The 27615-nt window shown below is 42.2% G+C and overlaps 1 protein-coding gene across 1 annotated transcript in view; it reads right to left on the bottom strand.

Annotated features, from left to right (window-relative positions):
* Positions 1-7481: 7481 nt before the first annotated feature.
* ADAMTS12 (ADAM metallopeptidase with thrombospondin type 1 motif 12) overlaps positions 7482-27615 on the bottom strand; it is a 314281-nt gene continuing 294147 nt past the window's right edge. The window contains exons 22-24 of the mRNA XM_014831237.3: positions 26756-26899; positions 19178-19337; positions 7482-11323 (exon numbers count right to left, since the gene is read on the bottom strand). Of these exons, the coding sequence (XP_014686723.3) occupies positions 11145-11323; positions 19178-19337; positions 26756-26899 (483 nt within the window). The 3' untranslated portion in view covers positions 7482-11144. The remainder of the gene's footprint in view (positions 11324-19177; positions 19338-26755; positions 26900-27615) is intronic.

Below are 27615 nucleotides of genomic sequence, written 5' to 3'. Positions count from 1 at the left end.
GGAGCTGTCAAATAATCTGCTGAGAGCCCCCGGAAGACCCTTCTTTGCTTATTCGGGTGGATGGATATTTTCTCCTCCTACTAGGGACTTCAGAGCCATGAGCAATAGCCTAGCAAATGCATCTTGGGGGTAACTGGCCTTTGGAACTGTGTTGTGAAAATGTATAAACACGAGCCTAGGAATATTGTGACACGAATAGTCAGCAAGATTTCAGCTTGGTCATTATCTCACAAAGGAAGCCCACAGCTGCACCACCTTCACTTCTGATCTCCTGGGCTCCCAATAGTCTGGCAATTTAGTTTAAAAATAACTCTCTTGCCCCTAGAGTTGTATCTCCCTAAGTATGGAGGACAGAAGAAATATTAGTATGTTTCAGCTCGTATCTTCCTTCCTCACCTTCTAAGGGTCAGACGCCATTCAGATTCCCATGTCTCCAACCACTAGACAAATGAAGGAGACTTTTGCTACTGTTCTGCTCTTTGGTGGATCATGAACACAGTAAAGGGCATTGGCTCCCCAGCAATACATAACTAATCCATTTGTCAATCCACAAGGGCCAAGGAGAGCAAATTTAATCTTATGCTTCATTGGCTCATCTGCTGTCTGAAATCAAAAACAGATGCAAGACAATCAGCTGAAAACAAATTGCCATTTTGTGCAGCCATGGATTTAAGCTGGTTCCCCCATGGGTCCATCCACTGGACTCGTTTGCAATTATTTCCTCTGAGTTGGAGAAAGGTGTTCCTGCTTATTAGCTGATCAGCACCGCCACTGCCCACCGCTCTAATTTCTCCTCGCAAGGAGCCTTCTTTCCTGTTGAGACTGGGTGTTGATTTTAAGTGGGAAACACCAGCTCTGTGTGTTGACAAGGTAGTGCGGCTGTGCGGCTTTTTCTCTTCCTGAAGACAGCCACCTGGGGGGAGCCCACGCATGACCCGGCCCAGGTTTGTGACCAAGGCAATAATGCTGACCTGGGGCCATGGAAGTGCAGGTCTGAGATGAGGCAAAACCAGGAGAGGTTTGGGAAAGGGAGGCATTAGGAGACCAGGAGAACTCCCCTTGTCCTGGAAGACCCCTAGAATCAGCCTCCAGAGATGCATCATGAAGAGGCTGTAAGGGGAGTGGAGATGTGAGCTTGTTAGTGGGGTGGCCTGGGGTATGGGAGAATGGAAGGCGCTCAAGGCTGGGCTCCCTGTCCCCAAATCCCTCCTCACTATGAGTTGATAATATTTCATTCCCTGAATTTCAGAGTCTTTGTTCTTGTTCCTGTGAGAATTGATAGTTCCTATGTTCAATAGTTGGTGATTGGGGGTCACAGGTATGCTTGAGCTCTCAGAGAGGCCAGGCCTGGTCATGTCTGGCTGCTAGTGGCCTCGCAGTTTACTGCAGTGGCCATGCATATATGACCATTTTTGCATGTTCCCTATGTGAAGAGGTTGGGACGTGCTGTTCTAACCAACCCTTCTCCTGACAGACAAGGATCAGGCAAAGCAACCTAATTCTGAGGAAGCAGGATCCACTTCTGAAATGTGGGACATGAAATCTGTGATCAGAAGACTCTCAAAGGGTCTCGGAGATCAGGCACAGCATCTGGGGAGCCAGCGGTCAGAGTCCAGGGGGTGTCCTGAGAGACAGGCAGGGCTGACCAGCAGGGAGATAGAGCTCAATACGGAGCCATCAGTCCTCATCCCTGTGACACCAAGTGACCACCCTGAGGCTCTGCCCTTATCAAGGCCAGACTGTAAGAGCAGGTAGATCGTAGTCTGTGGAAGAACCGAGTAGGCACCCTAGGTTCAAACAGAATATGCGGAAACACCAGATTTGAGAAGGAGGCAGCACATCCAAAGCCACTGTCCACTGTCTTTCTACAGTGATGTCAGATGCTGTCCTTGTGATAATATTCCGCATCCTTTCATCTCTCAACATACAATCAATTATCTTAGTTTGGGTTCCCTAAAAGCAAAGCCTGAGACAAGGATTTGGAAGCAAGTAGTTTATTTGGGAGGTGATCTCAGAAAGCAGGAGTGAGGTAGTAGGGAGTGAGACAGGGAAGGAGGAAAAGCCAATGTCAGGGTGTGTTATAGACGTTGCTGCTCTGGGCAACCGGAGCTTAACAATGCCAGGACCTCCTGCGAAGCCTGCAGATCCTCCACATTTGTGCACCTGGAGGAGGGGGGCCAGGATGTGTATCTACTACTTCATCCTCCATGGATTGAGAGTCGCCCAAGCAGCCATAACTCCCCAGCCCTTTAGAGCTGCACGTACATGAGTGGGGGGCCTGGATCAGAAAGCAAACAAATGCATGGCGTAGGCATCAAGCAAGGCTAGGTTAGAGCAGCGGTTCTCCAATTGTGACTCCCAAGACTAGCTGCATCAGCATCAGCATCACCTGGAAACTTATCAGAAATGCAAATTCTTGCTGCTGACTCAGAAATTCTGGGAGTAGAGCCCCCAAATTCCGCACATGGCCCTTTCTAGCCAATCCCCTCTCGCACCCAACCCCTAATGGTAACACTATTCTGACTTTTTCCACTTTACAGTGGAAATTTATATTGGTTTTGCCTGTTATCAAATTTTATTCAAAAAAAGAATTGTATAGTCCATATTCTTTTGGGTACAACTTCTTGCAGTCAGCATAGTGTCTTGAAGTCCTTGCATATTGTTACAGGTATCAATAGTTCATTCCTTTTTATCGCTTGGATAAATACATCCCAGTTTGTTGATCCATTCTGCTGTTGATGGACACCGGGGCTGTTTCCAGTGTTTTGACTGTTTTGAACAAGGCTGTATGATCATTCTTGCACAAGCTTTTTGGACTGGGTCTGTACTTTTCACAGACGAATGCTGATAGATTACAACATGAATGCTTTACCCCAGCTCTCGTGGGTGTATCATGCCATATTCCGTGGAGACCACTGTAACTAGAATTCCCTCAGAGCAGGCAGAAACGGAACCGGGGAAAAATTCTTAACGTTAAGAATATGAATGTTATTATATTAAAATAACATTATATATTATAAGGTATGTTATATAATTTTATTATATTATGTATTATAATAAATATTGTATAATGTCATATTAATATATAATATAATTGTTTTATTTTAATGTATATATAATTAATTCATATAATACATATACATTACATATAACATTACATAATATATAAATATATAATCATAATTATAAATATAGTGTGTAATATATATAACAATATAATTATAACATACATAATTATATATAATATGTTGTATTATAAGAATATTAATTCTTATTAATTCTTAACATTAAGAATAAGAATACTAACATTGTATTCTTAACCCCAGGCTAGAAAGGACCTGCTAATCATACTTTTGCCTACGTGCTGCTCCTCTAGACTGAGCCCTTTGAAGAGAGGAAAATATCGTTTGGTAGTTCTATTCCTGGAACCTAGCCCACTGCTAGCACATGGCATGTACTCAGTAAAAATGGGTTGATTAAGTTAATTGATGCCAAGTTAAGGAGTAGGGGACCAAGTGAAGGTCTCTCAGCAACTGAGAGGTGGAAGCTTATTCTGGAAGCTGAACTTGCTAAGCCGCTCAGAACCCAACACACAGAGCTGAACTAACCATCATAGCTAGTGATGAACAATTAATTATAGGCACCTGAAACATTTACAAACCTCAGTAACTAAGAGTATTTGGGAACATGATGCGCCCTGTGAAATACCCTCTCTGCAGGACCCAGGGGCTAAAACTGAAGAACCCAAAGTTTCCACTTTACTAAGGTCTGCTGCTTATCCTCTTTCTGAGGTTTTCCCAGTGTTTGAAAGAGAGACAGGATGGTGGGAAGCAAGCCAACTAAACTGGGGGCAGAACTGGATGCTAACCTCAGTTCCAATACCACCAAACTGTGGACATTGGGTAAGTCTTGGCAATCATTTACTTACCTTTCTGTCTCTCCCAATGGAGGATCAGCTCCCTAACAGCAAAAGCATTTTTTAAATAAAATACATACTAGGGAGTATGAAATATAAATTTTTAAAATAAGATAGGAAACTTCAAGGGCATTTCCTCAACCATGGGGACCTCTTCAGTCAAGCCCCTGGTCCTCTCCCCTGCCTTAGAGCTTTTTGGTGGAAACACTTAAGGCTGGATTCAGTGCTCCCTGAGGTCAGATCTGCTCTGATATTCTGTGACATGATGACTTCTTACAATCTGGCCACTTGACAATCCCACTGGACACCAGCCTCTGTTCCTTCCCTGCTACACAGCCTGCTCACTGCAACCCCCCAAAGGCTCTTTGCTTGCTAATCCAATTTTTCCTGGCACAGGCAATAAAGTTGATGGCTGCTGACTTACTTTTTCCACTCCACCCCTCACCCTCACCACCCTAAACTACCCTGGACCTAATCCCTGGGCAGGATGCCAAGTAAAACAGTGGTACTCATCCAGTTTCAACCCATAGCAGCCAATAGCTGAGTATTCTTCAGACCATGACTCTGAGGATGGAACGAGCGATCCATCCAGGGCACTTTACCTGGCTGGTTTGTTTATACTGGTCAGAGGCAGGAGGCTAGAGGGCCTCTCCTACCAGAGGAGATAAACTGTAACTTTCCAGGTAACCATTGCTGCATCCCAAACTACCCGCAAGCCTGGCGGTGTAGGAACAGCCATCACTTTATTGTGCTCACAGATTCCGTGGGTGAGGGATTCAGACAGGACACAAAGGGGTGGTTTGTCTCTGCTCCATGATGTTGAGAACTACAAAAACTTGGCAGGAAAGACTCCATCCAAAATCCTGCACTAAGAGACTTGATCGAACTCCAGCTTCTAGCAGCCTAAGGCCGTGTCCTTAGGATGACCCAGCCCGCCTTGAGTTGCTGCCTGGAAAAGATCAAGTGTGCCAAAAGAGTTTAGCATTTGTTCCAGTCAACACTTGAGGACAGGCCCCTGACCTTTCTTTTCCTAAAGTATTTATTAAAAACTTACTATTGTAAATCCTTTCTCTGTCCCTTTGAGATGTATATGTATCTCCTACAACCCAGGAGTGTCTTTCTCAAGGACCTGAAAGCCATTCCTTTGAAATGTAACCATCAGGAAGGATGGAGCCTCTGTCTCACAGTCTCGGTGGGAAGGTAGAAGCCTAACTTTCATAAATGCAGGTTAACAGAAGCAGATGACCTAATCACATTGACACTGACCAACCCTCTTACCCGGTTTTAGTAATTTTTCACTTCCTGACTGTGCTTGAGCCCTGACTCACTCCTCCTCCCTATTCTCTCTCTCCTTTTAAAATGTCCAGTCACGTTTGGACAAATTACAGTTCAGTCCACAACACTGGGGTCTCTCCCCATATTCAAGGGGAGAGAACTTAGACCCACCTCTCAATAGAACAAGTGCCAAATAATTGGGGCTATGATTAAAAACCACCACCAGCACCAAGTTCTAAGTTCTGTATACAACAGAACTTCATTACTCGCAGCTTCCATATCTGTGAATTCACCTATGTGTTAAAGTTTATTTATAACTCCAAAATCAATATTAGTGGAACTCTCACAGATAAGTGCAGAGCTGCAAAAAATTTGAGTCACCCTACATCCATGCTCCCAGTGGAGGCGGAGCAAGGCAATGCTCTGCCTTCTTGTTTCAGCTCTCAAATTGTAAACAAGGGTCCTCACAGTCGATTTAGTGCCATGCTTTTTGCATTTTAGTGCTCTTTTGTTGGTTACTTTGTGTTGGTGATTTTGCTGTGTAAAATAGTGATTTTGTTGGTGATTTCGCTCTTTAAAATGGCCTCCAAGTGTAGTGCTGAGGTGCTGTCTGGTGCTAATCTCACCTCCCATAGAAACAAGAGGACTCCACTTCTGGGGTGGATAGTATTGTGATATCCCTTTGGGACCTTTATGGTACCCCTGTCAGGTGCTCTTTCCTGTGCGGGAGGGAATGCTGCTGTGGATGAACATTTGATGGCCTTGGATACTTCTATTAACTGAGGTTAATGGGTCGAGTGGTCCATTTTTCGTTCTCTCCCAGTCCCATCCCCATCCTTCTTGAGCCTGAAACCTAGAGGTGTGGGGAAGGGTAAGAAAGCCCTTTTCTATTTGCATCCAAGTTAGCTCTCCAAGCCAGCTTCACCATTAGTAAAGTAGTTATTTTGATCTGGCTGATTATGTCTGTTCTATTTGATTAGAAACCTCAGTTGGAGGAGGATGATTAACCAAACCTCCAAAAAGTCCCTTTTCCATTTTACTTGCTTTTGGTTTATTACCCCTGGCTCCAGGATTGGGACATCCAAGCCAACAGGGGCTGGTCCAAGACTCCTTTGGAGCTATGCTTACTATCCTTTCTCGTCTCGAGCATGAAGATACTTTTATCAGCTGGTGTGCTTTAAATCCCGATATATATTTTTTTCTTCTGCAGAGGTTTTCTGACCCACCTCATCAGTCCTTTCATGAGGTCTGAATTTTAGGGTGAGTTCAGTTTTACTCAACCCAGAAAGCCTGTTACTCACTCCAAGGTGATAATTGTTCTAGTGCAGAGTTTTTCAACTTCAGAACTATTTGACATTTTGAGCCAAGTAATTCTTTTTTGGGGATGGGGCTGTTCTAAAGGACGTTGAGCAGTATCCTTGGCCTCTACTCCTCCAACCCCCAGTTGTGAAAATCAAAAATGTCTCCAGACATTGTCAAATGTCTCCTGTGGGACAAAATCACCCCTGACTAAGAACTACTGTTCTAGAGGAAAATGGGTAAGGTGAAGGAGAAGAGAAGTGCCTTGGTCTTTCTGGCAGGGTCAATGTAGGCTTCTCAAGGGAAGCAGCGTTTGGGCTGAGCTTTGTAGAATAACAGTTACCTAGTGGTCAGAGAGTGAAGAGTTTTTAAGATATAACAGGAGGTGTTCATGGCCCTTGTGATGTCTTCTTGACCAAAAACAGATTCCTACCACTCCTATGCATGCCCTCAAACATTCTAGGGCCCACCTGTAGATGGCTGGCTCTTCCCTGCCTCAATGCTTTTACTTTTTTCTTATGAGTGAACCCCATGTCCATATGCTCAAATTCTACCTTTGCTGGTTGCACTTACTGTGCTGTGCACCATCTTTGAAAAAGAAGTGGATTTCCAAAGCAAATCCCTCTAAAAGATTACTTTCTCTTAAGCATTAAGTCTATACTTTGGGTAAGGTAAGGAAGTAGGTTATGCTGTGAGCTGAAAGTCCGAATACATTTTAACTGATATTGGGAAGAACTTTAGGCATCACTTTAGATTAATCTATGGTGGATTGTGTTGGTCATCGCATAATCATTCATGAGAGGAGACCTAAGTTCTACCTCACCTGCGATGTGACTCATATTGATCTAGGGGTGGAGTCGGAGGGAATCTGCAAGGAGTGTGGGAGGAAGAAATTGACAGCATCCTCCTCCAGGTAGCTAAACTTCAGGGTAACTGTGGTAGGTGGTGGGAGTCTCACGGCAGGGGTAAATGAATCACATGGAAACATCAATGAGTTTTGCCATTTATTGATGCCACACAATGGTAGGCTATGATTACAGTGGTTTTAAATACTGAGGTACCCATCGAGGTACCCCTTAAGGAGGCTGGGCCTGGCAAAGCAGCACAGAGATGCAGGCAGGGCAATGGGTTGGACCATGTACATCATACAACCACTTTGGAGGACGGTGATAGGTAGAATTGTGCTTCCCCAACCATGCTTTTTTTTAATGTCATAACTTAAAACAATAATAATAATAAAATAACAATAATATTTGAACTAGCAATACAAAAAACAGGAGTAATATCAAATATGTTGGCTAAGTTGTAACACCAGGCAGTTCATATCATGTGGTCTCTCTTAGAAGTGAATCGCAGTGCACCAAGCACAAGATACACTGTCCAGGGCTTCATCTTGAAGTCAGAAGGGAGAAGAGCTAAGACTTGCAATCCTGGGGTAGCAACGAGTAGCTTGCAGAGTGTCGAGGATTTTAGCTAACTGATTGGGAAAATTATGATATGTAACAATATAAATCCCTCAAATGGTGTTTCAGAAACTTGATGAAGGTTATCAAAAACATTGACTAAATATCTGAAAGCATCGCAGTGGGATGACTCCCTCAAGTGGAGACTTGGGTGTCTTAGGAGATTGGACGGAGGTGTGCTCTTGTCTACGAAAATCCATCATAAATCAAGTCATTCCTACAGAGAGGCAATTGTTTGTGTCACAAAATGATTTCCTGTTTTAGAAAAGTATTCACTATTTAGTCTCTTGAAGTCTTGTTTTCTTGTGGTGTGTTGAATTATGTTTTGATGTTCAAGAACTAAATTAACCCACAGTTTTTTAGAGAAGAGCTAACTCTCCCACTGTGAAAGGCAATGTAAACCAAACTAGGTTTCAGAACCCTAATGTATTTAAGCACCAGGCCCTGGGGTGGACCTCTCTGGTTCACGGCAGATGTGTATCCAGTGTCTCTTACTACACTTCTCACTTGCTTGTTCAAAGTGGGAAGAAAGGAGGTCATGGATGAAATAAACCAACAATGCCGCTTCATGGTGGCCCCTATGAGCACCAAAGAAATGATGAGGACACCAGCTGGGTTCTTGCCTTCAGAAGCTTCCTGGAAACCTGAGGCCCCCCTCTTACTGCAAGCACAGGGATGTGTCAACACCCTGATGACTCAAAGCTGAGTGATTGTAAAGGCAACAACCGTGTCAGATGACTCCAATACTGCAAGTACTATCTTTATCCTGGGAGCTAGAATAACAGATGCCATCCAAGTGTCTCACAACACAGCCTCAATACAGGAAGTGAACGTCCATGATGCATGATTGGGGCCAACATTCTGCCTTTGAGAAACTGCAGAAAGGCCTAGCATGGAGCACCTGGCCAGACCCTCCCTACATTTCTACTGTCTTCACCATGTGGGTCATAAACAACATTTTATGTATTGAGAAATCTGGTCTAGTTTAGTTTTCGGAGGTCAGTAGGAATCTGGGTTTGTTCCTGAGTTTTTTAAGGCTGGTCATATCCCGGTCTCTGATGACATGCATGACCCTAAGATAGTACAGCACCAGGTTAAGTTAAATCAATCCAGCTTACAAAATCAATTCCCCTAAAGCCTACACTACACTTCAGGGACAGTCTTTGAGAATTGCCTCATTAGCAAAAATCAGGTTCCCTTCCACTCAAGTCACTAACAATTTAAGCATCTTCTCTCTAAAACTGTTATTTCCAGAGATTGTCATCGGCCAGCAATGTTCATATTTAAAGACAGAGAATACAAAAACATAATTAGTATCTAGAAATAAATTCCCTGGCTTTAGGTAAACATTTCTACTTTCCTCCTGTTTCTGGGCTACCTTGAATTTTATCCCAACCCCAGTGTTTTATTTTCCACAGGAATTTATCAGAATAATACACATTAATGGCTTGGAAAAAAATAAAAAGCACATAATATAAAAACTTAAGCTTCTGGTATCCAAGCAATAGAACTGGCATTGGCCAGCAACACCATTACACATTTAAAAGAAGATGTATATGGACTTGCCCACTTATACATCTATCTGTATATTTATATTAGTTCTGCCACCATCTAGATATTAGCACCATTTTTCAATAGCACCATTCTGCTGAACGGATAGATAATTCAAAGGAGATATGGGACCGTGTGCTCCATGGTCATTATTAACCGTACCTGTGCATGAGTCTGAAAATATGCTGCTCACTATATGAAGATGTATATATATATATACATCCCTGCCTTCCCCTCTGTCAAGAGTTGGTTCTGAGAGATTCCTCTCCTTGAGGCTCCATGCACCCACCCACCCTCACTATCTGGGTTCAGTTCATATAAATACCTCCCCTTAGAAACCAGGAAATTCACCTTGAATTTGAGACCACTGCCTACTTTGAATCCTGATGGGTGGCAGGAACATCCAGAATAAGCATCCTAACTTTCATTTTACTTTTTTGGATTCCCCAGACTCTTCTGTTTCCTCCAAGGAAACAGATGTCAAAAGTAAGTATTGGGTGTACTGGGGAGCAGGTCATCTTTACCTCACTTTTGAGAAATTTTTTCTCAAGACTGGAAATTTGTACTAAGTTCTTATGCTTAATACAATTTACCTGGGTCTTTGAAATATCTTAACCTAGAGCTCCATTTTCCAACCTGGGGGATGTGAGGGTGGGTTGCAGCCATGGACCTGGCTATCGCAGTTGTTGTGTGTAGACCCCCAGCAGTGAAGGGCGGTTTGACCTGAGTTGATGACTCAGGTGGGGAATGTGCTGAAGAGGGAAAGTCAGACAGGAAGACTCATTTGCTCTTCTGCAAAGGAATGGGTTATTTGCCAGGGAAGTGGGAAGAATAAAGGCCCACATTCTCTGCCTTATATTAGCAAAAAATTGATTTCTGTTCATCTGCTTTTTAAGAGTTTTCACAGAAATTATTCTTAAGTCAGAAATGTCTCCTGGTATAACTAGCCTAAATCCCTTAGGTTTTCTAAATCCTCCAGTTTCTGCCCATTTCCTCTTATTCTAGTGTCTCCAGGTAGGCGTGGAATCAGAACAGCCCAGATATGGAGTCTACAGGGATTAGGGATAGACTGAGGGAAGCAGCCAGCACTCTCTCTTCCTGCCCCAGTTGAATATGGGTGAAGACAGTGGTCCTCTGCCTGGATGAATTAGGGGAATGTTCCTCAAAGCTCTCCCATGACCTTTAAACAGCAGCTGCCCCAAGCAGGGAGAAGAAAAAAAAAAGGAGGATTTCACCAGTCAATTGACAAGATGATCTGTTCCCTGGATAAGTGTGGCTCTGTTTCCTGATACCCTTGAGGTAGTCTGGGAAAAATCTGATCTCTTTGTTTTTATTTTTCAGGGAGAAAAAAAAAGACATCATTTCAGAGACTTGCCTAATTTGACACCTTTCCCAGGAGCTGATCCCAGGAGATGCCTGATTCTCCTAGATATCTCACCTGCCTGTCAGGGAGCAGCAAGCATTCCAGTCCCATGCCTTCTGCAAGGGATGTTTTGTGGCTAAAGGAACACAGTGAATTTTGTTTTGTTATGAGCCAAAGTTGAACCTGAAAAACCTCAATGAAGAGGTCCCTGGGGCTAGCACATGTCACGGTCAGCAGGCTGCTACAGTCTATGGTGGAGGGTGGCTTCCTTCTCGACTTAGAATGCTTTGGGGCTTTTGAACGACTGTGGCTTTCTTGGTCTTCGAGTGCGAACGATGTGTGTCTGGGAACACGAGAGGCAGCACTGAACCCTCACAGTGGGCACAGAACATTTCTTCATGGTCTTTAGTGTTTGGCAGAAACTGGTTGATAACTTGTCCTTGGTGCAAAGTAAATCTGTGGGAGGAGAAAAACATAAGAAAAAAACCAAAGATTACCCTTTGCAAGTGAACCGACACAACTTCTGTTAATGGAAGATGTTATATGTCTACCAAGAAAGGCTCTGTAACAAGTCATAATAGTAGTTGACATCCAGTGAACACTGATTATGTATCAGACACTGTGCAGTGTTTATGTTAAACTGAATCATTAGCCACAAATCTTCACTCTCATGAAGCAGTGTTACATACATTCGCATTTTTGCCGTGGCTGCCTGGTGGGTGGTGAATACTTCCCCCATCCTTGACTTTGAGTTCAGCCCTACGACTTGAGTTGGACAATGGGATGTTAGTAAACATGATCCTTGCAGGCCCTTGGAGTGTGCAGGAGGGTAAGCCTGCCCTTATGAGCTTCTGCTGTCACCAGGAGAAGAACCTGGTCTGTGCAGCCACTGGACCAAGGAGGATGAAAGACACATGGAGCAGACCTAGACCCAATCTACAGGTTGTAGCCAAGGCCAGCCAAGGACAACCTAGATCAGCTGAACCTTAGTTCACCTGTAGATGCTGAGCAAAAATACATGATTGTAGTTTTAAGGCCCTGAGTTTAGAGGGGTTTTGCTATGTGATACTGTCATACAAGAGTTGAATGCAATGTTTTACATGCATCACTTCATTTAATCTTCACAACAGTACTATCAGGTAAATACAAGTATTCTTTCCATTTTACAAAAAAGGACTGTAAAACCTACAGAAGTTAAGAACTTGCACAATGTCATGCAGCTGATAAGTGGCACAACCAGATCTGAACACAGGCGGTTTTGACTCTAGAGCTCATGCTTTTATCAATTGTACCATTCGCAGCACCAAGCAATCACCCAGTCAGGCAACTCACCAATGCTTCCCGAGCACAGCTCAACAGAGCAAAGGATACAGATAAAGTAAATGTGGTCACTGCCCTCCAGAAAGGTGCCATGTAGAAGAAGGCATAAGACATACACAAATAATTCCCAGAATAGGCATACAACTAGTTACCTGGGTTCTAATTCTTGTTCTATTCTAACTAGCTCTGGGCAAATAAGTCTCTCAAGTTTTTGGCCCTGCTTTCCTTGTACATGAAGGAAGGAAATGGACTAGACTTCTCAGGGTCTGTCAACACACACATCCTATGGGTGGTAGTCAGACGGCACTGGCCCACGTACTCCTGGTCTGGAAAGAAGTCAGTGAGGCCCAAATAGATTTTTCTCCTATAAAGTGAAATTGTTTCAAACATTGCTTGAGTACCTCTCAGAGCTCTGGTTGCCTTTCTTTCTTCTTTACAGAAAATATTTGAATAGTCTTGAAGAAAAGCTTTTTCACAAATAAGCTGTTGTCCTTTGTAAATGGAACTGTCAGTAAAAGTAGAAATTGAGATAATGTCCCCTTTACCCAAAACCTGTGACAGTATTTTTTCTTCTCTATGCTTTTTATCACCTTCAGGTCATGAAGGCAAAAATGCTTTTTATCTCCTCAGAACTCATCATTCCCTTGGCTGTGCCTTGTTTTGGGGGGAAGAAATGAATGTCTTCCATTAGCTGTCAGAATTCCATTTTGTTTGCCAGTTTTAAATATACTTAGGAATAGGTTACATATGTTGTTCCTAGAACCCTAACCTCTTCATTGCTGATCCTTTTCTTCTACAGGCCTCCTCTTTAAGCCTATTATAAAAAGCAATCTTTCCTAAAATCCCGCAGGAAACTTCCTTACATGCTCTGATGTTTCAGAAAAAGTCCATGTTTCAGCCACGTATTCCCATCGTGCAATAGGAAAGTGAGTTCTTCATCTCCCACATCCCCACCAGAGCAGCAGGCATTCTCCATGGGGCCTGGGCCATTGTTCACGTGGGCTGCTGTTCAGAACAGGGCAAGGATTCCTTCCTATGCTTCTGGCTTTGGAACAGGGCGCAGCATGGAAGCCTAGGTGTCACGGGGCTGCTCCAATTTCTTAGCCACCCCCTTCTGAAGCCCTTGTGGATGGTGGATGGAGAAGGTGCCTCTGGGTAGCTCTTTGCTCCACATTCTCCCTGCCCAGAGTAAGTGAGTGCTCTGGGACTACTTTAGGAAAGGAAGAAGACAGAGAAAGTGTGAAAGTGCAGCTTGCATCCTCATCTCTCCACAAAGCTGCTTTTGGCGGTGCTGGATCCCTTCTATCCCAATCTCCAAACTTGTATTATTATTGTCACATTTGCTCAAATGTGACATTACGTTCTATCTTGAACTGTTCTGTAAATGGTGTATGAGTCTTTTCTGCTAAGGGCTAAAGTGTGATCTCTCTCAAGGGCGTCTACTGTTATAAAAAGGGCCTCCCAGAGGCCCCCAAAGTGTTTAACCCTGTTGTGGGTTGAATTTTGTCCTCCAAAGTTTAAGTGTCCCCCAAAGTTGAAGTCCTAACCATTGGTACCTGTGAATGTGACCTTATTTGGAAATATTTCTTTGCAGTTGTAAATTAAGATGAGGTCATACTGGAATAGGGTGGGCCCTTAATTCAACATGACTGGTGTCCTTATAATAGGAAAAGAGACAGACACACACAGTGAAGAGAAAGCCATATGAGGCACACGGAGGGAAGATGGCCATGTGATGATGGAGGCAGAGATTGGAGCTATGCAGCTATAAGCCAAGAAAAGCCAAGGATTGCTGGCAACCACCAGAAGCTAAGAGAGAGAGCATGGCCTTGTCAAGACCTTAATTTCGGACTTCTAGTCTCCAGAACTGCGAAAGAATAAATTTGTGTTGTTTTAAGCCACGTAGCTTCTGGTAGTTTGTTATGGTAGCCCTAGGAAAGTAAGGCATTCCCCTTCCCATGACAATAATAATAACATAGGTAAATTTATTAAGCACTTACCACATACTAGGCAATGGGCTTGACAAATACTATCTCATTTGATCCTCGTTGATGTTTACTTGTAGGCGTATCTACTTTTCTCCTTTTAAAAACTAAGGGTTCCAGAGAGGCTTAGTAACTGGCTCAACATCCCATAGCTTATAATGTAGATGGTGACACTGGAATTTGAATGTTGCCTCAGTGCCTCTAAAGCTCTGCCAGCAAGAGAATGAATCTCTTATACTAGTGATAAACGAGGAGGGGATCACATGGACAGGTCTTCCCTGACCAGAGCATCTTCATTTGCTCAACACAAGGCCCCACTTGCCAGGTTAGGCAAGTGACGTGACTGAAAGAGGCTCAACCACGCCTGGTATCCTCACCTGATCTTGGGGACTCTGAGATCGTGAGCCCTGCTTTTCAATGGTCCTCAGAGCCCTGGGAACATGCTAGGTCCTAGGGTCCTCCTGTTTGAGAGTGAAGGACTTGAAGGAAGAGTGGAAGATACTGGTGGTCTATTTTGGGAGCCTATGTTCCAGGCCTGTGTTTAGCAGCTCATTTAGACAATGACCATGAGCCCAACATCACGGCATGGCTTAATTGCACCAGTTCTCCTTGTTATTGTAAAACAATGAAGGCTTGTTGTGTTCATCAGCTAACTGGATCCCAGCCAAAGCACACACAATGCTTATAATTAGGGGCAAGTTGGAGAGCAGATGCCAATTTGCCTCTGCCTGTTCAATAGAAACCATTTTTGGAAATTTAAAGGGACAGTTTAAGCTTGTTTCCTTGCTGTTGGCTGTGTCTATGTTGGACAGATAATATTCTGCCCACAAAAGAAAATTGAAAAACAATTTCAGTGTTGTTGACAAATACAGTTTCTGTAAGACTTTGGGTTCCTTGAGGCCAAGAGCTATGTCATACTCATTACTGTATCCTCCATTTTTAGCACTTGCCTGAAGTTTATATATCTTGTGATCAGTAATATTTGTTGAATAAATGAATGAATGAAATCCTACTCATCTGGAAGAATATCCTTCAGTAGAAAGTGTGCTGACACAAATGTTCATTGGGTCAACTTTGGCTCTAAGTACTGTCCCAAGGAAAGTACTATCACTTTCCTTATTCTTTTTCTTGCCTTTTGTACTTCTCATCCCCAAATTAAAACAACAACAACAACAACAAAAACCCAGGAATGGCGTGCATAAGAGTTTTGCTTTTGTTTTTTAATCATTATGAATGTAATACCTAGAATATAGCTGATACTCAGTAAATATTTCTGGATGAACTTTTTTTTTAACCCAGATACTTGGAAAGTGTTTTATAGTCCCTACTATGGAAATGGTAGTTCTGATTTAGATTTTAAGTCATTAACAATTTAGATGGCACCTAAAGGAAGTAAAATGGCCTGGAGGACAGGAAACCTTACTTGAATTCTGACCTTAAAAGATGGATATGGGGTACATTTATTGTGCTGGCTGGCTGACAAGAATCTGGGCATTGAATGACTAATTTTCAAAGCACTTTACAGGGCACAGGAGGCAGAGTGGGTGACGGGCTCTCTAAACCAAGGAATTTCTTGCAGCTGCTCTTTCATGTCGTTTCTATATGAGTAAGCATGGCTCTGCCTTCAAGAGAAGCTAGTAATTAACTTTTGCTGCCCTGATAATTGTTGGTGGAGTGGAATTCATTGTTACTTACATGCACTGTCACCCAACTGTTAGTCACCATCTCTTCAGTGTGAGATTTTAAGATAAAAAATACCAGGTATGCATTTAACCCAGTTTTGATTATTGAAGATTGCATTGTCCAGCAATAAGACAGTAACACACAATCTACATATAATTTAAAAATAACAACCCATAACACTAGGTATGGTCAACGAAGACTATGTTGTTGCTTCAATTATATAAAAATTGTCACAACATAGAAGGATTCTATCGCCTCAACATTTAAAAACATGGTACCATAGAAGGTGATGAGATGACATTAAAGGAAGAGAGTCTCAAATTGGCCTCTTTGTCTAGAACAGGATGCTTCTCAAGCTTTAATGTGCATCCAAATTATCTGGGGATCTTGTTTAAATGCAGATTCTGATTCAGTATGTCTGGGGTGAGGCCTAAGATCCTGCATTTCTGATAAGCTCCCAGGTGATGCCAGTGCAGCTAGTCCAGGGACCAGACTTTGAGTAGCAAGAGTCTGGAAGACTGAAAATTCACAACACTTCTGAAAAAGAGCCCTAGGTAGCCTCTCTTAGAGTTTCATGTAAGGTCAATAATAGCCAGCCTGAAACGCAAGTTGGTCAGAAAAGAAAGAAGTTGCACATGATAATCATACTGAAAGCATTTTTCCCTTCAATGCATTGCATTCAGGATTTCCAACCAAGCTCTCAATCCTGGCCTCCATAGCTATGTAGAAAACCCATCACCAGACACTCCTACCTAAATGATCCATAGGCCCCTCAACAAACATGGCCCAAACACAACTCATTACCTTTCCGCATTCCCAAACCCACTCCTGGGCTTCCTCTCTCAGTGAATGGCATTCCAAAGAATGCCATTCTTTTGGCATCTACTCAGCTGCTCAAGTCAGAAATCTGGGTTTTATTCTCCTTCTTCTTTCCCCAGATACAAAGTCCCATCAAGTCTCTCTTTTAAGTAGTTCTTGAATTCATTTACTTCTCTCTACCTGCACTTCTACTGCCCTAGGTCATGCATATACACCTCTTGCTTGGGGTACAGTTGCAGTCTCCTGTCTTCCTTCTCTATCTTTCACCTTGCAGCCTGCATGACTTTCTTTTCTTTACTCCCCTGTTTGGAATACTTCAATGGCTCCTTTCTGCCCTAGGCATAAAGTCCAAATTCTTCAGCATGCTTCACAATGCTCTTTATCCCCTTGCTCCAACTCACCTCTCCAGCCCTACTGTTTCTTAACTCCCCTTGAACTTTGTACTTGAGTTAGACTTACGTGCCATGACATTGTATTCTTCCCAGTTATTGCGGAAACTGAAAGCTCTCCTGGAACCTCTCATCTGACCTCTACTTGTCCTTCACTTCCTCTGGAGGCCTTCCCTGCTGTCCCCAGTCAAAGTTCAGTGCTGTTCCCAAGTACTCTCATAACATCCTTACCTCCCTTATCAGTGTTTGTCACTGGTCTGTAGTTTTGTTCCTTTTTTGACATTACGTTCAGCACACAGTAAGTGCCCAACAAATATTTGTTACATAAACGCATGATGTGTAAATCAACAACTCCTAGGGAAAATCTTCTCAAGATAGTAGCTCCAATGGCAGTCTCTTTTGAATGCCATGCCTCGGTACTTGCAAGGAGGCGAGGAGCAGATTCACAGAGCACAAGTTTCACTACCTCTCATCTTTAAGAATCTGTGGAAAAAGACTACCACTGTGTACAACCAACATGCTGCCTTTTCAAGAGCAGCATGACCTGTGGTTGACGTTTCATAGTCAATTCTTTAATTAGGAACAGACTAAATTCATCTTGACGCTCTAAATCCCAATTTCTGGACCGCATCTACAAGAGGCATTCTCCACTTTGCAACTGATGTAACTATCAAAAAATCCTCTCTCCCTGCCTGTTAACTTTCTCTCTAGGTTTTTAAATTAATTTAGAAATCTCATATATGGGTGAAGACGAAAATATCAAAGAAATGGACATTAGAGTTTGTGGCTGAACCCACTCACTCATGGATAAGCAAACTGCAGTTTATTGAGATGAAGTAACTTGCCCAAGGGAGGTAACTGAGCCAGTTTGTGATGGAGATTTTTTTCAAGTGCACTTAATACATGCCATTTAAAATCTCCCCAACTTTGTAAGGCTTGTGTTGTTACTCCCTTTATACCGAAAAGGAGACTGAGGCTCAGCAAGTTAAGTACATTGCCAAGGTCACGTAGATAGCAAATTGCTGTGATGGGATGCAAATCCATTGCTGTCTGATTCCAAAGCTGGATTCTTTCCACCTCTGAGGAAGAGGCATGTGAAGACTGAGGAGGAGACCTGGCTTGGCGTTCTGGCTTTGGTACCACCCCAACATGTAATCACAAACATGCCACTTAACGTCTCCAGGCTGCAGTCTAACATGCTTAAAATGACTAAGGTGACCATATGTCATTCATATTTCAGAAGCTTTTTGAAAGTGAAACTTGAAGGTAGCAGACAACAGTGACATTCCACCCTTCAGATCTCCCTCCTTGGATTTTTGTCCATTTCCATGCGTCATGCCCAACCCCCACCCAAGTCCCAGCATCCCTGTTCTTTAGCCTCTAATACCCAGAAACCCTGGCTCTTTTGCAGGACTGCCCACAGGCTACTGGAGATGCTTTGTCTCTCCACATAGACCCTTAAATACTTGCAAATTCACTTCCCCTGGGGTGGCCATTGGCCAATGGCTGAAGAGTGTGGGAGTGTGAAAGTCCAGCTGGCTGGCCTCAGGGGCAGACAACTCTGAGACATAACTTACACCCTGGAGCTCTCCTGTGGGACCAGGCTGAAGCTAGGACTGTGCCTGAGATGGCAGCTGGCCATGCTACCTTCCTTTTCCATCTTGCTTCCTCCATTCCTTTAATGCTCTTCCCCAGGAGCACTTCCTTACTGAATTCCTTGCACATAAATTTGCACCTCAGAGTCTGTTTCTGGGCAACCTGACCTGAGACAGTGGAGCTAGCTGGATAAGGAGGGCCATTCAGTACCTGACTGGGTTCCTGAGAAAGGCTGGAGCATCTCTCAGAAGTCTGAATAAATAGATGAGATTCTCACCTGTGTGGGATGATGTCAGTGTGAACGGACTTTGAGAAAGGAAAATGGATGAGATAACCCCTCAAGGAATTTGAGTCAAACCTCACCAAATCAGGCAGCTTGCTCCCAGGGGAGCTGGTTGGCCTCTTCAGCATTAAGATTCCGGCTCAGCAAAGGGGACTGAAACTGTCCACAAATTCAGTCATGGAGGACAACTTATTAATGAAAAGCCTTCTCCCCCTGAGCAAAGACATTCACCCACCATCACTCTTCCTGCAGGCCTGCCGGTTGCATTTTTGGAATTCTGGAGGTCTGGGCTCATGATCACACAGGCATTGGTCTTGGTCTTCCGTTTTATTGTCCTCTGAGGAGACGCAATGGACAGTCCTCTTCTGAAAGCCACCTCCACAGGAAGCGGTGCACTGGGAGAGAGGGCGCATGGAGAGAGTCAGGATTCTTGCCCAGGAAGTTCCCGTAGAACACCTCTAACCCCACTGCGGTCAAAGAGAGAAAGTCTCAATCATCAGAATCTTTTTGAAGTAGCCATAGAATAAAGGTGCTAATAATTTGGAAATGTGAATTTAGGAAGAGTTTATATTGTAGATTGTGTGGATTGAATTCGGCTTAATTCACTAATGGGTTCTCTGAAGAATATGGACAAAGGTTCAACTGCAAGCAAAATAGAAAAAAATGTCATCTCTGGGCCCTGGTGCCTCAGCAATCCAGTTTCTCTGAACTAGTTTTGATGTGGGGGTGGGAATCAGATGTGAGGAAAGGCGAGAGAGCTATAAGAGGAGCTGAGAGCAGGATAAAAAGAGAAGTGGGAGAGGAAAGCCCTGGTGGAATGGACAGAGAATTTGGAATGGACCTAGCTGGATTATGTGTGGTCTCAAGCCATTCTAACAGATAAGAGTCCACCGTGACATTATGATGGCTGCCTGCAAGCAGAAGGGAGACTCTCTGGCCTGTGAAAACGGCTTATATAAGATGATTCCTAGGGATGGAAGAAAACATGTCTGAATTTACTATATATACTCTTTAAAAAATCATTTTTATTGTGGCAAAATATATAAAACATAAAATATACTATTTTAACCATTTTTAAATATACAGTTCAGTGCCCTAAGCACATTCACATTGTTGTGCAATCATTACCACTATCTATCTCTAGAACTTTTTCATCTTCCCAAACTGAAACTCTGTACCTATGAAGTAAGAACTCCTCATCTCCCACCCGACCCATGTAGCCTCTGGCAACCACCATTCTATTTTTTGTCTCTATGAATTTGACTATGGTAGGTACTCACATAAGTAGGGTCATACAACATTGTCCTTTTGTGATTTGCTTATTTCAATGAGCATAATGTCTTCAAGCTTCCTCCATGTTATAGCATGTGCTAGAATTTCCTTTTTTTTTAATATAAGATTGGCATCTGAGCTAACAACTGTTGCCAATCTTTTTTTTTTTTTCTGCTTTATGTCCCTAAATTCCCCCGGTACATAGTTGTATATCTTAGTTGTGGGTCCTGCTAGTTGTGCTATGTGGGACGCCTCCTCAATGTGGCCTGACGAGCGGTGCCATGTCCTCGCCTAGGATCCGAACCCACGAAACCCTGGGCCACCTAAGCAGAGCACGAGAACTTAACCACTCGGCCACGGGGCCGGCCCCTAGAATTTCCTTTTTAAGGTGGAATAATATTCCATTTATATATATACCACATTTTTCTTATCCATTCATCCATTGATAGATACTTGGATTGCTTCCACCTCTTGGCTATTGTGAACCACATATACTCTTAGGATTTACATTCTATTTCATGTTTTATTACTTTCAGCCTCATCTTTATTATATAATCAAAATCTCCCAGAGGGCAGAAACCAGTTCCTCTTTCTTCATCCTGCATGGCAATTAGACAAGTGCTAAACACAGCCTGAGACTCAACAAATGCTCATTCATTGATTGGCCAAAAAAGACTGCTGCATGGCAGATTCTGGAAAAATCACTAGGCCCAAAAGATTTCATTTGATCACCCAGCACCTTAGATTAAAAAAAATACCCACACTGGGACACCACTGATAAACTCAGAATATTCCTACCCAACGCTATTTCCCACAGAACTCCCATATGACATAAGAAGAGAAATACCAAATTTTTCTGAACATCCACTGCTTTATTTTATTCTACTCTTCATAAAGCGGAGAACATGGTCACCATGGAAGCTCATGTTTGTTTTATAAAGTCAGATATTTATATGATTAAAGCTGAAGGTAATTTTATTCAGTGAATTCATCTCAAATTCTCCATGGATACCAAGAAGTAAGAAATAACTACTCAGCTGATGCTGAGTTAATAAAATTGTGCAATAGAGGAAAGAACAAAGGAAATTAATCAAGCCAGAACCTGATAAAGAGCACTGGACCAGGATTCAGTAAACTCAGGCTTTTTAACTCACTGGACGTGGTCCTGGATCATTCACTCAACCTCTCTCTTTCTTCCTCTGTAAAATGACGTTGTTAGACAACGAACAAATGACTTCCTTTCCTGCTTTCTGCTTCTAAGAGTCCGATGGAACAAGGCTGGCTGGTTTTGAGTGTTGAAGTCATGCAGGTCCTCTTAGGCAGGGTAAATTAAGACAGAAGTGCTAATTCCAAGCCAAGCACAAAAATAAGCAGACAGGTCACTGTCCGTGCATTTATTAGCGAATTAAAAATGACTTTTGATTAAGAAGATGCATTAATTTGTGTTGTATTTAATTGGAGGATCAAGCAGGAAGCATGGTGCTGATTTGAGTTTTGTTAATTGTGATAATGCTGTGAGTTTGGAGTTTTAGAGAGAAGGTACACCTCTCTTAATGCTCAGATCCACTTCTTTGGATCCAGTAAAAATAAGGGATCTTTGTGCAGAACTAAGCACCCAACATAGGGATGGGGCTTAGCTGGGGCTTAGTTCCCAGCTAAAGCTACTGAGTAACCGAATTGATCACACCCTACACTGAACTCTGCACTAGCCTCATTCAATCCTGGATGCTCCATCCAGTGAGAGTACAAGGCTCCTCTGCAGCTGGCCTGTTTGGAAACGTTGATTCCCAGGGGTCAGCAGATGATCAGCAAAGACTCTCCCTATGAGAAGCTATAAAACTCATACACGAAGACTGGACTCTTATTGCTGCCACTCAACCAACAGAGAACAAATGGAGAAACCATTTGGAGTTTTATAACTGGTGCAAACTAATGAAACCTCTTCACTGAATAATTTTCCTGCACTTACTATTAATATATGGCAGGTACTGTTCGAAGTGCGTAGGAAATATCCTTGAGTTCGATCCTTGAAACAACCATGTAAAATAAGATCTGTTTTCTGGTTTTATTGATATAGAAACAGTTCCTCCTCTCCCCGACTTTTCCCCTTTTTATGACACCATTTAGTGAAAGACATGGAGATTCATGTCCTTCAGATTTGGAAAGTTTTTCTTGTATTAATTCTTTGATAATTTCCTGACTTTCATTCCATCTCCATTCTCCCTTCTGAAATCTTACTATTTCAATATTGCACCTCATATCCTGATCCTCTAATGTCTTTATCTTTTATCTCATTTTCTTTTTGTCTTTGTTTTCCTTTTCTTGAGAGATTTCTTCACATTATTTTCCCATTTATCTCATTTTCTTTTTGTCTTTGTTTTCCTTTTCTTGAGAGATTTCTTCACATTATTTTCCCAATCTTCTGCTTAAATTCTTACTTTTGCTATTCTAAAAATTTTCTAAGTTCTCCTTATATTCCTTTTATACAGCTTCAACAAGAAGCTAGGTCATGGATATAGACTCTATTTCTCTAAAGAGATTAATTACCTATTTTTTTTTCTTTTTGGCTTGAGGAAGATTATCCCTGAGCTAACATCTATGCCAATCTTCCTCTATTTTGCATTTGGGGCACTGCCACAGCCTGGCTTGATAAGTAGGTCCGCAACTGGGATCTGAACCCACGAGATGAGTCCTGGGCTGCCGAAGCGGAGCACATGAACTTAACCACTATGCAACTGGACCAGCCTCCTAATTATAATTTTTTAGGGAGAGTTCATTGATTTCTTTCATGGTCTCTATTCCTCTCAGTTCCTTTTGTTTGGTTTGGTTTGTTATTTTGTCCTTGGTGTGCTCTTGGTTTGTTATTTTGCCCTTAGGTTTTCTCAAATGTCCCATAATCCTAGGCTATCTATTTATATTTAAGATGAGGCACCTAAGAGTTGATTGGAAGTTCCATGGTGGCGGTTATTGAGAGGTGGCCTTATCCAAGGTGATCGGGAAGAGATTTATGATGCAGGATTTTTGCTCTTGACGCTAAGGTGTCACCCGCCTTTGTGGAGCTCAGTTAGGGGAGGGAGACATCACTCTATTTACTGTGTGTATTTTCACTTAATTATTGATAAGATGAGCCCTTTTTCCCCCACCAGCTGTGCCTGATTCCAAGGTCTCTCTTGGTTTACTTCTCCAGAGAGAAGACCTCCAGGCTACGGTTGGGATGTAGGAAAGCATCTAAAGATCCAACTGCTTCTAAAGATCCAACTGCTTCTCCTACAAAGTTTCAACCAACTCCCTTTTTCCCTCACCCTCACCCCTGCCTTCAGAGGCACCTGGGAAATCTCTGCTATGGACCGTTTTTATTTTTCTCTGGCGTCTAAGTCAATTGTAAGTTTGGTTATCTGCTTCCAACTTCCAAAATTTTTTTAACCCCTCTCTCTGCCATTGTCTCCTCTCCTCTTTGTCTTTGTGCCACTTTTAGTTTTTTAATCTCTTCTGCCTATTTAATGGAGTCTTGGGAACAGAAGCAAATGTATATGTTCAATCCATCTACATGTCTTACTTGAACCCAATAATTGTCTTTTTCACTTCTTAATAGATCGTGGAGGTCAAGAGCAATTCCAAAGGCTGGCTTGGTAGGTGTTACCCTTCCTCCATGCCCCCTATTCTTTGATACACACAATAGACGAGTTCTAAATACATGGCTCTTCTAAGGAAACTTGAACTCATATCCACCCCCAAGAGACTGCTATCTCTAACTCCCTCTACAGAAATTTTGAACTTCTGCTGTTGAAAAGTTTTGAATCTCAGAAATATAGATCAACTCATTCTTGAAAGGGTTGTACTATAATAAATTCATAAATTAACCAGTTCTTCCATCGATGGACATATAAATTATTTTCAGGAATTGCCATTATAAACAACATGGCAATGAACATCCTTTACAATCATCTAGGACTACATTTCATGGAATACTTGTGGGCTAAATTATTAGAGGTAGAATTGCTGGGTCAGATGTCTATGTATTTTAAGTTTCTTGCTGATTTTAATACTTTCTGTTCTAACTTCACACAGATGATTATAACTGAAGAAAGGCACTGGAATTCTGGCTGAAAAACAACCACACAAAACCCCACAATTTACAACGTCAGCACTACTTAACTGTCAAAATGAGGGGCAGGCTGCATTCTTACTGGAAAATGGGGATTTTTTGACAATTTCCTCTTCTCTGTGTGTACCCTAAGAGTTCGATATGCTTTACACATCATTTCTATTGTCATATTTACTGGGCTATCATTATCATTCTTGCCAGAAAGGAAACTGCCTTGTCCAACTTTCCTTTACAGCGAATAATAAAGCATTAGAGCCTCAGGGAAGTGAGTGAAACTTAAAAATGTTCATCTGTAGCTTTTAGTCTTCTATGGAATTTTATCCTCCCGAATGGGCCCAAATTTATAGCATTTTCATGACAGTTCACATTGCATCAAATTTTCTCTTCTATTGGTCACATTTTATGTGATTAGTGATGCTTATATTGTTCCACAGGGCTCCGGGGTATTTATGAAGAACATAATCCTTAAACACAGCTTCATTTGTTGGGTACAATCTTTTCAGGTTGTGAAATCTAAGATGGATGAAGAAAATTGGCTGTGGAATAACTGAATTGCTAATGAATAAGAAATAACGTAAATTTCCAAGGGAGATATTATAAGATGTCTAGATGTAAAGTAATTAAATGACATTATATGAAAAAAAATACAACTACATAACATTTTCTGTGGTTCACATGATCACGGGCATGGGGTGAAAGCTGGGTAGTGGCCCTGGCAGACAGCTTAGGAGGATGCATAAGCAGAACTTGCTCTGACACCAGAATCTCCTTTGGCAATTCATCATGAATCAGCATTAGAGGCCAATGAAAATAGGGCATTTATAGAAAATGCGATGGGTCCCGTCTGTCCAAGGGAATGCTTGATGGCATTCTTCTTCGCCTACTAGGTATTGTTTTTAAGTTAGGAAAATAAAATATGCATTTTTTATTTGTTGCAGGTTAACTGATTAGTGCACAATGTTCTTTTAGCAGTAATGAATCATCTCGTTCTTCCTAGATTTGAGTGGGGTAGTATCCAGAGAACAACATGATCTTGAGTTGGATGAGCCAGCAGGAGCCTTTTTTAAGAGTGTGTGCCAGCTTTCAAATTGAGCACGGCTATGCAGGTACAACTATACAGCTATGAACAACGAGAATTACTAAGAATACAGCAACCTAAAAATATCTGGAGGCATTATGTTTGGCCAAATACTGCATGGGCCTGTGTTATAATTATAACCATAAAAATATACTTACACAGAACAAGTTACTTTTAAAAAATATTAATAGTTGAGGGGTTAGTGTATCAGATTCTCTTGGTTCCCCCCATTTCCCAGCTGCTGGACTTTGATCTGCCCCACCTAAGGTGGTAATCAACTTCATGGAAGCACAACCCATTGGCCTGAACCTCGTGTCCACATTATGTGCCTCTCACCTCCTGATTCTGGGCTTTCTTGTTGCCAAGAGATGTGAGACACAGTAGGACCTGCACAGTGCCCACACACAAATAACCCAGGGCAATGAGGGATACTAACCATCTAAGGGTTACCCAATCCTGGGAGACAGGAGCCAGTAGAAAATCTCCTCTCCTCCTGCCCCTGGACAAACCGCCTTAAGAGGCAATCGTTCATGCAGTTTTTATAAGGCCTTCTTTTGAGAGGAAGCAACAAGTTGCTCCTGCAACCAAGCATGTTCCAATAGGAGAAGTGGTCCGTCTGGTAATGATTCCCCTCCTTCCTTGCCCCCTCCTTCTTTTCTATCACTCCTGCTCCCCTGGCATTGTATTTCCTAATAACTTGTTCTATTTTGCCTCAAGACTATTTTCTAGAGAATACAGGATAAGACAAGTCAGAGTGATGGCAGAATCTGTCTATGGGAGAATTTTCTTTATATTCAGTATCACTGATACCATGTTATTTATGCAATAAATAAACTTTGTAAGAATAATAAATCTTTCCCTCATTTACAGCTTAGTTATTTTGTTTTTCTCTTCATCAAATAGGCTGGCCATCTGGCAAACTGATTTGTGGGTTGACAAGAGACCTGAAACTCACTTCGAGCTTCGAGCTTCAGGGCAAATGTGACCCCTATTTGCTCTCGAAAGAGCCAAAGAATCCAAGATGTCAGGGCCCAAAATAGCCTTTCCTTAGGCTTTGTGTCTCTGGGATAATTTTGGTATTTGATCTTTTCTCTTTTGAAAGCATTTGATCTTTTTCTCTTCTGAACTCAAGACAGTAAACATTGACTACCATGTCACCTATGGATGAACTTTTCGCAGACTTAGAGATATTTTATGGCAAAAAAGTACCAGAACTAAAATGTATAGAAAGACACTGCAAATCAATGGAGACATTGAACATTTACAATGAAAATATATTACTTTTGAAATCAAAAGAAAACAAATGCTATTTTTTTAAAAGTCTGAAATAAATTGAAGAGAACATGACTGACTCTTACCAGGTCCCAGTGCCCAGTAGCCCAGTGACAACAAGGGTGCGCGTTGCAGGGCCTGGTGGATGTGGGTTTTTTTGTCCAGTCACAGAAGTCTCCTGGACAAGTCACTATTCTTTCCTGAACTCCGCCTCCACAGGACCTGGAACACTGAAATACAACAGGGACAGGGGTAGGCAAAAATCACATGGTGACATTTTCAGTGATAAGGGAAGAACTTTGCACTACCATTTTTGTTGTGTACAATGTTATTAAGAATATTAGCATCTGTATTGGAATTGCAGCCTCTGGGCCAGGTTCCTTAGAATGACCACTCAGTCATTTCAAACAACAGCAGTGAAAAGAAATAAAGAGAAGGAAGGAGACTGATAAAGGAAATTCTGAAGCTAAGAGGAGGAGAAAAAAATCAGAAGATGCCAAATAGTTCAACATCACACACTATGTCAAATAGAAGGAATTTTGGTTAAAACCTAAATGAGTCCTCATTCCAGAATGGACACTACATTATCTGTGTTTTGCCTTCCAGTACGAGTGTCTAGAAACCAAATGTAAAATGTAAATGTGTTTATTATGGTTGGCTCTGACAGCCTAAATGGAGAGCACACATTTGCAATACAGTTTTGTTCATCTCTTACTAAAATGGGATTCAGTCTTCCTTTCCCACTACATAGGCTTTCGAATTAAATTTGTCCGTATTCAGAATAGTGAAATTGATAGGTTTGCTCAGGGTTCTGAGGCACTGGCCGTAACGCTCACAACATAAATTCGAGATGACAAGTTGGACTCCTGAAGGGATATAATTCTAAAACATGGCAGGTTTTTGCTCTCTAGAATAATTTTATAAGCTATATTATCTCATTTTCCTG

This window comes from Equus asinus, chromosome 10 (genome assembly GCF_041296235.1).
Source record: "Equus asinus isolate D_3611 breed Donkey chromosome 10, EquAss-T2T_v2, whole genome shotgun sequence".
Classification (NCBI taxonomy): domain Eukaryota; kingdom Metazoa; phylum Chordata; class Mammalia; order Perissodactyla; family Equidae; genus Equus; species Equus asinus.
This window is presented reverse-complemented; position numbering and strand designations above follow the sequence as displayed.